The sequence below is a fragment of the Panthera uncia genome, assembly GCF_023721935.1.
Source record: "Panthera uncia isolate 11264 chromosome D3 unlocalized genomic scaffold, Puncia_PCG_1.0 HiC_scaffold_8, whole genome shotgun sequence".
NCBI classification, from domain to species: domain Eukaryota; kingdom Metazoa; phylum Chordata; class Mammalia; order Carnivora; family Felidae; genus Panthera; species Panthera uncia.
The window spans coordinates 7,865,337-7,878,123 of NW_026057586.1; the positions used below are offsets into that span (position 1 = coordinate 7,865,337).

Sequence of the window (12,787 nt, forward strand, 5' to 3'; positions counted from 1 at the left end):
ATGTAAAAACATAGTAGTCATCAGTTTTGGAGTCTAAAAATCTGTATAACTGAGGAAATTTCAGATTTTATTCAAGCTTTGTTACTCGCTGATACTTCTCCCAGGAATTTCATCTTTGGATCCATGCCTACCTATTAGTTTCAGGGATTTTGTTTCCTAAAAAAAAAATGTTCTCTTGATTGTTTCATGTAAATTATGTGTCAAACTCATTAAAACCTTTTATTTTAGCTTTCTGGGGAAAACAATTTCAGCTAATTAAAAATTCAATTTTTGAATGATTCCAGATGATTAAAAGTATAGGTTTAATATATGCCAATTTAACTCATTTAAAGTATGCATTTAATTTTCCATTCTAATTTTTGGTTTTATTTTTGGGTACCAATACCAATATCACTTATCTCTTTTTCAGTGTAATTGTTACTGGTCTTTCACCTCATATTTTAACTATGTTTTCCTTGAAAAGCCTTGTTTTGAGACCGCCATTTCTCCTGGTTCGTATTTTTCTGACATACTAAGTTGTTAGTAACTCTCTACCATCAGTAAGTTAACCCATTAGCCCATCACACTTGTTCTCTTGTTGATTTTTTTCTTCCTTGCTTTACATACACAGGAAATGCTTGGAACTTCTTCACGTTTTCCAGACACAGCTGGCTCTGAGACTGCTCCAGAGCCTGAGAGTCACTGATGCCCCTCACTTCTATGGCCTGCCTTCCCTCGAGAGGACCTTACGAGGGATGGCTCACCTCACGGCATCTCCGGGATGGAGCTCACACTCTCCTCTCACAAAGCCATTTGAAATTTGTGTCAAGTACTTGTCAGGTCTTCTTGAAGTAAGTAAAAATAACCGGTGACTGTAACTAAATAGTAACAACCCCAAAGAATAGCTATTTACTATTTATTGATCGTTCCCTTTGTGCCAGGCATGGTGTTTTTTTTATTTAAAAAAAAATTTTTTTTATGTTTATTCATTTTTGAAAGACAGAGAGCGACAGAGCACAAGCAGGGGTGGGGCAGAGAGAGAGGGGGACACAGAATCTGAAGCAGGCTCCAGGCTTTCAGCACAGAGCCTCGAACTCACGAACTGTGAGATCATGACCTGAGCCGAAGTCAGATGCTCAACCAACTGAGCCACCCAGGCGCCCCTATGCCGGGCAAAGTGTTAGGTGCGTTCTGTGTATCAGTATATTTAATGTAGGTTATTCTGCAGTATTCCTATGACTCATTATAATGTGTTAAGTGTTTTAATGATTTTTATTAATAAAAATGTAAGATCACTTTTAGAGTACACTCATTTTCAAGAAGAATAAACTAAGGCTTACATTTAAGTCCCCTTATTAGGTCATATATTCACTTATGTTGTCTATCCTTTTTATCTGTGAAATACAGCACATATGTGGAGATTACACAGAACATACATAGCTCAGGCATCACATAGTGAACCTGCCTGATCGAGGCATTGCCAGCACCCAGGGAACATTTGCCATCCCCCTTTTTGAGCTCTTCTCTCCTGAAAGGTAGTTGTTACTTTGAGTTTATGGTAATCATTCTTTACTTTTCTTGGTAATCTTACCACTTAATTATGTGTACGTATTTGCAACAATTCCTGATTTTTTAAGTTTTGTAAAATGGAATCATATGACTGCTTTCTGTCATCATTATGCTTCTGAGACTTGTTCATCCTGCTTCCTGTAGGTAGAGTTAGTTTACTTGTCCAGTGTTCACTATGCTACAGTGTTGAAAGATATTTTGGTTTTTTTGTTTTAATGGAGAGCCATTTTGGATCCTGCTTCAATGAATATTCTTGTCCCTCAGTGAAAATGAATTTTTGATATTGATTTTCTATCTATTGTTGAACGTGTAGAAGTGTACTCAGTTTTTATATATGAGCCATCTACCCAGCAATCCTTGTTTCCAAACTCAAAGGAAAGGCCTTTAATTTTTCACCTCTCACTATGCTGTTTATGGTAGTTTTTTTCAATTAAGTAAAGAAAAGTAAGTTTCCTTTTAGTCTTGCTTTACCAAGGTGGTTTTTTTTTTTTTTTTAATTTTTTTTTTTTTTTCAACGTTTTTTATTTATTTTTGGGACAGAGAGAGACAGAGCATGAACTGGGGAGGGGCAGAGAGAGAGGGAGACACAGAATCGGAAACAGGCTCCAGGCTCCGAGCCATCAGCCCAGAGCCTGACGCGGGGCTCGAACTCACGGACCGCGAGATCGTGACCTGGCTGAAGTCGGACGCTTAACCGACTGCGCCACCCAGGCGCCCCAGGTGTTTTTTTTTTTTAATAACAAATGTATAATGCTTTTTCTGTATCTTTTAAGGTAAACATGATTTTTTTTTTCCCCTGTATTCCATTAAGGTGATGGATTAGATTGATTCATTTAAAAATTTTAAACATCCTTGCATTTCTGGAAGAATTTCAACTTAGGTTGTGATGTACTATTCCTTTTATATATTAACAGATTTAGTTTGTTAATGTTTTTAGAATTCTACCAATTTTCTTATGCAGAAAATGGTTTTATAATGACTGCATCTGTCTTCTTTCTCAGGAAACTTTTGTTAGGTTTTAATATCAAAATTAATCCATCTTTATATGTATAAATTATTTTTATGTAACTCTTATTTCCTTTTGAAATAGTTGATTGGAATTGGTGATATTTAATGCTTAAATGTCTAGTAGAATTTGATGATGAAGCAATTCAGACCTGGAGTTTTCTTTTGGGAAAGATTGTAAATGAATTGAATTTTTTTCTAGTATTTTATCTAAAGTTTTGAATTCCTAGCCCTAAGATTATTCATCAAATCATCATATTCCTTAAATGTCTGTCAGATCTAGAGGGAGGTCCCATTTCATTCGAGGTATTAAACTATTCTTTCCTCTAGTTCTCTTGATTGGTCTTACTGTGTGTATGTTTCATTATTATTCTTTTCAAAGAATGAACGGTGGACTTTGTTGATCCTCCCTTTAATGTTTTCCCCTACTTCATTAATTTCTCCTTAAGCTTATTTCTTTCTCCTTTTGTTTTAATTTATGGCTTTTTTGTGATAGTCTTATTTCACTGATTTTTTAAAAATCTATTCTCAAGTATTTTTAGCTCTAATTACCTTCTAGGCACGGCCTTAACATTATCTCACACGTTCTGATATGCCCCATTTTCATCATTTGGGTCAGTATAGTTTTAGTATGATGTCATAAATATAGCAATGACGTAGTTCTACATAGTCCTGTTAGAGAAGAGCTTCACCAGGGTTCCCTCCCAGCCTTGCATTTTATGCACGCCGTCCACAGAGGCAACGCCTAATCACAGCTTATCTAAGTCTTGCAGAACTTCCTCTGATCCTTCTGGAACATGAGAACATGGGAGGCTTGTGAGGAACTGCTACAAGACTGTTTCTGACTTGCTTCACTTTTCCTGGGATGTCTGTCACGAGCCTGTTTCTTACTACCTCCTGGGTTCTGATGAGTGAGGCTTTCTGCCTCAGTTCCCTTGCAGGATAGCTGCAGGCTGTAAGCAGCTCAGCCGCAGCGGGGCCTGGGCTCCTCCGCAGAGTGCCCTGCTGTCTGCATTGCTGTCATCTGGCCCCTCTGTTTCAGTGTCACCCTGCGAAAGAGACTGGGAGCTGGCGCTTTGGCTACTATTGCTTTTGTTTTTAACGTTAAGTAATAACCTATCTGAATCTAAAAATGACTCATTGTTTCCTTATTGACCAAATCCGTCAGCATTGCTGGTCTTGAAAGGTACGGTGATAGTCAAGGTTGAATGATAGTCAGAGGTTGGGCTCTTTAACTGTATTAGGATGTCAGCAAAGGCTCTTCGAGGAGGCAGTGTTAGATTTTCAGAGATGAATGATTGATATCATGGGCATTCTAGACATGGGATGCTTCGACCAACTTGTATCCATAACTTCCTATTCCTTTTTTTTTTTTTTTTTTTTTTTTTTTTTTGGAACGCACTTGCCAGTATTTAATGAACCTTCTTCCATGTGGCTTCAGGCCTTCACGCTGACAGGCTGTTTGGGGAGCTTGCCCTTCCCCCAGACTTTGCAGTAGCCCCATCGCACCACATCGGTTATGGGAGCAGCTCCCGTCTTGTTTTGGGCAGCATTTGCCTGTGTCTCCTCACTGACCAACGTCCAAGGTTTATCGAGGTTGACAGTTGGGCAGAAGCTCTGGCTCCTCTTTAAGTGGTAATGCCTCGTGCCAACCGAATGATATTTGTTGATGTGGATCCTGTGGAGATGCCACCAGCATTCCCCTGGTTTCCGGGGTGCTTCCGGTGCTTGCTGATGCAACTGTGGCCGTGGCTCACGTGGCCCCGAAGTTTCTGGGTCTTCCCTAGTCTGGATGGCACATCGGCAGCCATTCCTCTTTATGCTCTGTGCTCCCACCTGCAGTCACACAGTCTGCCTGCCACCAGATACTCCTTTAAAAGCTGAAACCTTACAACCCAAAGCTCTCTATCAAGTGCATAAGGAGTTTTGTAATCTTGCATTTTGAATCTTACATCAGTTTTATTTTTCCCCCCACATCTCTGAAGTTTCAGTTTTATTTGGCCCATTTCACTAAATAAAACTTATTTTATTTTATTTATTTATTTATTTTTAATGTTTATTTATTTTTGAGACAGAGAGAGACAGAGCATGAACAGGGGAGGGGCAGAGAGAGAGGGAGACACAGACTCTGAAACAGGCTCCAGGCTCTGAGCTGTCAGCACAGAGCCCGACGCGGGGCTCGAACTCACGGACCGTGAGATCATGACCTGAGCCGAAGTCGGACGCTTAACCGACCGGGCCACCCAGGGCCCCAATAAAACTTATTTTAAAAGTCTATTTCTTCATGTAATTTCTTCTCTTTTCAGATGGCAGTCTGTATACAGAGTTTAAGATCTCTCTTATGCATTTACCTTCCTTTAGGAAGTCTTTTCTTATCTTCCAGACATACACACTCAGGGAAGAGTGACCGGCCTCTTCCTAGGTTGTATACCTGTAACAGTTTATATATGCCATTATTATGGTGCTTAAGACATTGTATCTCTATTTTGTTTCACGCGTTGATCCGTTGTTAGACTGTAAGCTTGTGGGAATCACCTTTGTATCATTTCCACTAACCCATAGCTTCCCATTATCCTAACATAGTGATTGGCACATATTGTTGAAATAACAACTAATTTAATTTATATGTATCTTACATGTGGTTTTAAATTAGAATACAGTTTGAGTAATATTGAAATGTGATTTAAATGAATATATAAATTATGTGTGTTTAATTTTTGTGCTTTCATCATTAAATCATGCTTTAGGTGATGTTTGTATATTCAGCTGTAAACCATGCTTCAGATGGTATTAACTAGAATTTATCTCAAAAGTATATCTTATTTTGTTAAAAAGATTTCAAAATCCTAAATACTCTTATATGTACTATAAAATTGAATATGAATTTGAGTGTAGCTGTTTTAATCGAATAAACTTTTTTTCTGGAATAATTATAAATACTAAAAAAGTACACATGGTCAGTGTATGATGAGTTATTCTAACCTTCATGGTGTCATAACACAGAATTTATACATTCATACAGAAATGGATGAATTTTTAGAACAGTTATGTTAGCTTAAAGACCTTATTGTAGTATTTTTTGAAAAGTCAGATCCTCTAATGCATTTAAAATATAATTCAATATACAAGTACCTAATTTATAGCATTGTGTGTAATGTGATTTGTATATACTCCATTTATAAACCTTTTGGAACTCATCTCCTCTATGAAGTGACTTACCTGTTTCCAATCAGGGATATATGTGAGGGTTGACTACAGCAGTGACTGAAGAAGTTAGGTGTTAACATTGTTTATATTTGGAAACTATCGGGAGTGCTTTTGTTTTTGAAACTGTGTAAGATTCAGATCACACGTTGTGTTTCAAATACCAGGAATTAAAAGGAGCTTTCTATGGTATTGGAGAACAAAAGGGTTTCTTAGTTCTAGGTGAGAAATCGAGGCAAATGTATTAGCTAAGGAGTAGATAAAAAAGTACAATCCCTGTTTTAGAATGTTCCACAGTTAAGAAAAACTTGGTTAGCAAATCTTGATTTGGTATAAACAGAGGAGTATACTTCATGCTTTACACGTCTTGGGAAGAAAATCTTTTTGTCTTCACATTAAGTGACAGGAAAATAATATGAAGAAATCTGTCACTTGTTAGACATTGTGGCAGAGTCCCATTAAATCTTACTTGGGACCTTTTGCATAGTTACATAATTAGTAAACATTTAGATTTATTTTCCTACTAAAGAATCAAGTAAGGCTTATGTGAATAGACATTGAAACAAAGTCATTGTTGGTCCAAATGATTTGCTTTATAGTTTCTCACTAAAGTGGACTCCTTTTCAGAAGGGAGCTGTATTTCTAGTATAGGTATTTTGTTTTGCATAGTGAAAATAGAATGGGAATATTTACTTTTCGTGGTTGAGAAATGAGGCTTTTAAACTAAGCATGATACATTATGATAAGTGCATAAACTGTGATAATTACATTCTTAAAACCAGACAGATGGAGTATAATTCCACAGATATGACCAAAAGGTCAGATTGAAAGGAAATAATCCCTGAATTCTTGGCTTGTCACTTACGAACTGGGTATGAAACCATCATACTGTAGCTGTCTCCAGTGACTTAGCAGAAGACAAGAAGGGCTTGAATCATTCAAGTGTCTTATTCTTAAGATAGTCCCTTAAAGTTTTAAACTTTTAATTATGAAAACTTTCAAACATACACACATGAGTGTGTAGTAGAGCAAAGCCCGTCACCTATAATTTCAGCTCCTGGACAATCTTGGGTTATTTTTCAGACATCATATTTAATTATTTGGTTTATGAAAATTCTGATGTAACATACAAATCCCATATTATCTATGAATAAATTGCTTCTGTTAAATAAGCTATGCCTATCATGATTTATTATTTGTGCCATCTTTTTAAAAAAAAAATTTTTTTTAGTGTTTATTCATTTTTGGAAAGACAGAGACAGAGTGCGAGTGGGGGAGGGGCAGAGAGAGAGGGAGACACAGAATCCGAAGCAGGCTCCAGACCCTGAGCTTCAGCACAGAGCCCAACGCGGGGCTCGAACTCACGGACTGTGAGATCATGACCTGAGCCAAAGTCAGATGCTTAACCAACCGAGCCACCCAGGCACCTCAATTTGTGCCATCTTTTTGAAATAATCTGCTGCATGAACTGAAAAGTAGTCTCTATTTTAAGACAAGATGACTTACTTTAAAGGATTCTGTGATGGATAAAAGCATCCAGAGTCCTTGGGTGAATGAACTGAAATACTTGACGTTGTATTGGTCAGATAATAGGTAGTTTCGATTGTTTTGACTCAAAACAGATTTTTCCTTTATAGTATGTTGGCACTTAAATATAGTTAGCATTCCTTTTCTTACTAAAATTTTGTGAATTATAAGTGGTCTTTTGTCACTTTGAATATTTGTCTTAAATATTTATTTATTTATTTATTTATTTTTAAGAGAGACAGAGACAGAAAAAGTGTGCGTGCATAGTGGGGGAGGGGCAGAGAGAAACAGAGGGAGACAGACTGCTTCAGACAGAGCAGGGCCTATTGTGGGGCTCAAACCTACAAATTGTGAGATAATGAATTGAGCTGAAATCAAGAGTCAGGTGCTTAACTGAGCCACCCAGGTGCCCCCTAAGTCTATTTTTTAAATAAGATGTTGTAAACTCTTTTACTTAAAGGATACTGTATCATTTGAAAAATGCATGAGCATATTCTAAATTACAAAAGTCTTCTAGGAGGATACTACACATCTTTGTACAAGTTCCAAAGGGAGAAAATTTTAAAGTAAGAATATTTAAATTGTAGTAACACAAAACCTAAAGTATGCCATCTTAACTATTTTTAAATGTATAAACTAAGAATGTTGTATATACTTTATGTGGTTAAGATTCAAATCAGACAAGTTAGTAGAGAGTTATGTATTTGTTTTTATATACCACTCAGAGCAAAGTCACCATAATATTGTTTGTGCTTTTTCAGGTCATTACTTCTTTTTACGTGGAGCGTGGAGGAAATGCGATGTCCTTTATGGGAAAAGGGGTCACCAAGAGCACAATTCTTTGTTTGCTTCACTTATCCCACGAGATGATGGCCCAAGCCCAGAGCTCGGTGAGAGCATCAGAAGCCGCCTGTCTTCTCAACAGTTGCTAGACAAGGAATGTGCTGTGTCTCACATGTTTCAAGCCTATATGAAAATATCTCATTTGATTTTTCTTCTTAGGAGACAGAAATGACTTCTGACTGAGATGTTTCTTAGAAGTTGTGTATTACACAAATCTGAATTTTATTTGAAATACATTTTGATTGAAATCTGGCTCTAGAGAACTACATTTTGTCTAAATCATGGGGGAGGTAGTTGTTTTGAAGACAAGTTGTTTTGTTTAACTTTTTAAGTAGAAACTGAGATTTTTGTTTGTCTTGTTTTGGTTAAATACTAAATTAAAGCCAAGTCTTAAGTACATTTTAACTTTGTTTTGAGTAAAAAAATTTTTAAATGTAAAAGTTACTTTAAACATTTTCTGTTGTATTCCTAGAGCCTTACCTAATGTGTCTCTGTTCCTTTTGTTCATTCTAGGAGTGGATGTCACTCTGGTTCTTGCCTCTGGGGAGTCACAGCGAAGACCAGGCCCCTACTCAGCAAGGATTGGCTTGGTTGATTCCATTATGGGTTGATCGAGACCCAGAAGTCAGTGTGAAAGGAAAATGGAGTCCATTATGTGTAGATTAAAAACAAGTGAAACACACAAATATATACATATACGTATACGTATACGTATATGTATATATTTGTATATATGTATATATATATGTATATGTATATATTTGTGTTTTCCAAAATGAGATTATTTTAGTGAATGTACCTTCAGCTGTTTACTCTGTCCTAGTCAGTTTGGGCTGCCGTAACAAAATACCATAAACGAGGTGGCTCAGAAAACAAATTTATTTTCTTATAGTTCTGGAGGCTAGAAATCTGAGATTAGGTGTCAATAATGTTGGGTTCTGGTGAGGGCTCTCCTTTCTGGCTTATAGACAGCTGCCTTCTCACTGTGTGCTCATGTGACCTTCCTCCTCTTATGAGGCCACCAATCCTATCAGAGTAGGACCCCACCTTTATGACCTCATTTAACTTTAAATTACATCCTAAAAGCTCTGTCATCAGGTTTAGGTATATTAGGGGTTAGGGCCTCAACAGAGGAATTTAGAGGGGATACAGTTCAGTTAGTTCATAGCAAACCCTCTTCAATCACACTCATTAGAGTACAGATTAAAAATAGAAAAAAAAAGGATTATAGAAACTTTCACTTTTAGAGAGAACAGTGAAAAATTATTGGAGAAGCCCCGCCATTTTCAAAGAATTTAGAAGGATAGCTGCCAAGTGATATTTGTGTGTCATTTAATAGAATAGTACGATTATGGCGCAAAATTTTATGTTATTAACAAATTTTCCAGTTGTAGCCATTTGTCCACTTACCTCTTTTTTAAAACCACTTTATTAGGTATGATTGACGTGGAAAATCTGTACGTATTTAATATGTACAAATTCATGAATTTGGAGATAAGTGTATACTTCTGAAATCATTAGCACAATTGGGCTGTAAACATATCCTTCACCTACAAAGTTACTTCTTGTCCTCTTACTTATTTTTGTGATTAGAACACTGACCATAAGATCTATCCTCCTAGCAAATTGCTAAGTACTCTTGACTATGGGCACCGTCCATTAACTTCAAACAAGAAATGATTATATTCTGTTACGATAAAAACCTTGGTTTCTAGAAACATTATTTGGTCTGAACATACAGGTTCTATTCTTTATATACATTAGACTTGTTTGCTTGACCATGTGATGACCACATTGTTTTTTGCTATCCTGTAGCTTCCAGTGAAACTGTTTTAGAATAAGAATTCAGAAGTCAACCAAAATGCATAGCTCACACAGCAGTGGTACTGTGGCAAACATATTACAGCACATTAATCTTATTTGAAACATTTTTCTTTTACAGTAATTTTGGGGAAAATACTAAATGCTTTAGGGAAAGACACTTCAGTTATTTCTTTTTGCAAAGAAGTTTCAAAAAGGTTAAAGCCATTTATTTGGAAGAAGCACTAACAGGGATGGAGAAGAAAATAATAGATAACCTCTTTAAAAATGAGGAATAAACAGGAATCATATTCATAAAAAATGTGTAAGCACTCTGTGCTCTCCTAGAAAGAGGCTTGTGAGCTATAATTTTTATTCTTATTTGTACCTGGTTTTGACTTTCTGTGACATTTGCTTTTGTTGAACTTTTCTATATTGCTTGTTTGATGGAATAGGATTTTTATTCATTCATAAATTTATAGGACACTGTTTTCTATAACTGTCTTATAATTTAGGATCGTCAAGACAGTGTCATAAAAGCATGATATTTTACGTACCAGAGAAATTAAGAGTTCATGTTAAGGAATTGGGTTCTTTGGTTTGACGACTTTTCTTTAATCTGAACAGGTGAGGTTCACTTCACTGGGATTAGGATCGGCACTGACCACCCTTGAAACAGGTTGTGTGGCCTTGGCAAATAGCTGTCAGAACATTTCTGGTGGGCTCTGGGGGACTGTGGTGAACATTCTTCTGGACCAGTCGGAATGCAGTGTGGTGCGCAGGGAGGTATGCCTGTCCGCCTAGCACCTCGTCCCCGTTCAACCTTAGAAACTCGCGGTCGTATGGTCTTTGTAAACCATACTCTCTTGGGAATGACCTATCAGTGGTATCCTCTATGTTGTGGACTGATTGCTGGCCATTATCTTTCGTACCTGCAAATAAAACCTCAAATAAAATACTAGTAGAGAATAAAAAAGATACGAATTCACAGTAAATACTGGAGTCCTTTATTTTGAGAAGACCAAAGTAGAATTTGATATATTTTTATATGAATTCTTTTATATTATCATACATTAAAAGGTAGTTCATGGGAAAAAAGTTACTTTCATATTACCTCAGGGCATATGAATCTCTAATATCTATAGATAGAGCTTTACTTAAAATGAATGGCTGTCAGATAACTCTGTAGTAGTTATCATATATAAGAGGAAAAGTAAACCCTATTTTAATTCTTTCTAAATAATTTGTGGCTTCATTTTATTGCCGCTTTTATTGAAATGATTGATGCAATCTTTTTTAATGTTTATTTATTTTGAGAGAGAGAGAGAGAGAGAGAGCATGCACAAAAGGGAGCTTGAGCAGGGGAGGGGCAGAGGGAGGGGGAAAGAGAATCCCAAGCAGGTTCTGAGCTGTTACCGGAGAGCCCAATATGGGGCTCAGTTTCATAAACTGTGAGATCATGACCTGAGCTGAAATCAAGAGTTGGGCGCTCAACCAGCTGAGCCACCCACGTGCCCCTCGATGCAGATGTTTTTAAAAACAGTGATGCAAGAGTGATCTGAGGCTTGTGAAGAAAACAGCAGCTCCAGGGCCCGCCATTTGCCAGTTCCCAGTTCCAAAATCCAAATGCTGTAGTTTTCTTGTTGTTTTTAAGTAGTAATGCTTAATCTTGTAGCTTCCTCTTGATTCACCAACTTTAAAGATATCTATTGACTTCAAGTTAAGATGGTCGCAAATTTCACTCTCTTTGGATCCCCTCTGTTACCCCCGTTATTCACCCCTCATGCCACAATCTTTCACTGTATACATAATCAGTGTTCATATTAGTACCATTATTTAATTTGACCATCTTAAGGACCTAGAAGGTAAAGTTGGGCATTTGTGGTTTGTGTTTCTAGTTGGGACTTTTTTTATTGAGAACAGCTTGTATGAGAGGGATAGTCGGGGGTGGGGGGAGGGGAGGGAAGGATGTGTGTGTGTGTTTGTGTGTGTGTGTGTGTGTAAGGAAATAATAGAAATGTGAAAGTGTATTTCTTAACTGCTACCAGAACAGTTTATATTTTATAGATCATTTTTTTGGAAAAATAAAATTCTGAAATAGGAAAAAATATATTTCCTGATGAAATAATTTCCTCCACTGTTAGGTCATCATATAACAAGAAACGGGCTTGGCAAATTCTCATAATGATGTCTCAGTATATGCAGTTGCCCAGTGATATGGTTTTTATTATTAAATTCGATATATTGGTTATTTCAGAGATGACAGCAAGATGGCAGTATTGACATTTTCTTTTTTTTATTTTAGGCTGCATTTATTCTTCAGAATCTCCTTGTAATTCCAATGCCTTCAATAATTTTAAAGGATTATACTTGGCAGGTGGGTAACTTTAAACAGTTATCAAGCTGGTAGATATTTGAGATTAATTGATGATTAAATTTCAGCATATATATATACATATATATTGTCACTGATGAAACTTTATGGCAACAGGACCTCTTAAAAGAGAATTTGGAAGGGGTGCCTGGGTGGCCCAGTCAGTTGAGTGTCTGACTCTTGATTTCGGCTCAGGTCATGATCTTACAGTTTGTGGGATCAAGCCCCATGTAGAGTGTGGAGCCTGCTTTGGATCCTCTCTCTCCCTGTCTCTCTGCTCCTCCCCTGCTCATGCTGTTTCTCTTTCTTTCTCAAAATAAATAAATGAACTTAAAAAAAAAATGTAGAATTTTTTTTTTGTGCTTGATCAGATTTACAAATCCTTTTCCATAACGTTAAAAATAATTTTGAGCAGAAATAATAGATAACATGTTTACTACGTACAGAAACATTAATAGCTAATATAGAGTTTATTATGCATTCTTC

The 12,787-nt window shown here is 36.7% G+C and overlaps 1 protein-coding gene across 5 annotated transcripts in view; it reads left to right on the forward strand.

Moving 5' to 3' along the window:
• Positions 1-12,787, forward strand: part of RTTN (rotatin) — a 162,721-nt gene that overhangs the window by 80,202 nt on the left and 69,732 nt on the right. For all 5 annotated transcript variants that reach the window (XM_049619629.1, XM_049619628.1, XM_049619631.1 and 2 more), the window contains 5 exons: positions 611-830; positions 8,046-8,174; positions 8,641-8,751; positions 10,555-10,713; positions 12,233-12,304. In XM_049619629.1, the coding sequence (XP_049475586.1) occupies positions 611-830; positions 8,046-8,174; positions 8,641-8,751; positions 10,555-10,713; positions 12,233-12,304 (691 nt within the window). The remainder of the gene's footprint in view (positions 1-610; positions 831-8,045; positions 8,175-8,640; positions 8,752-10,554; positions 10,714-12,232; positions 12,305-12,787) is intronic.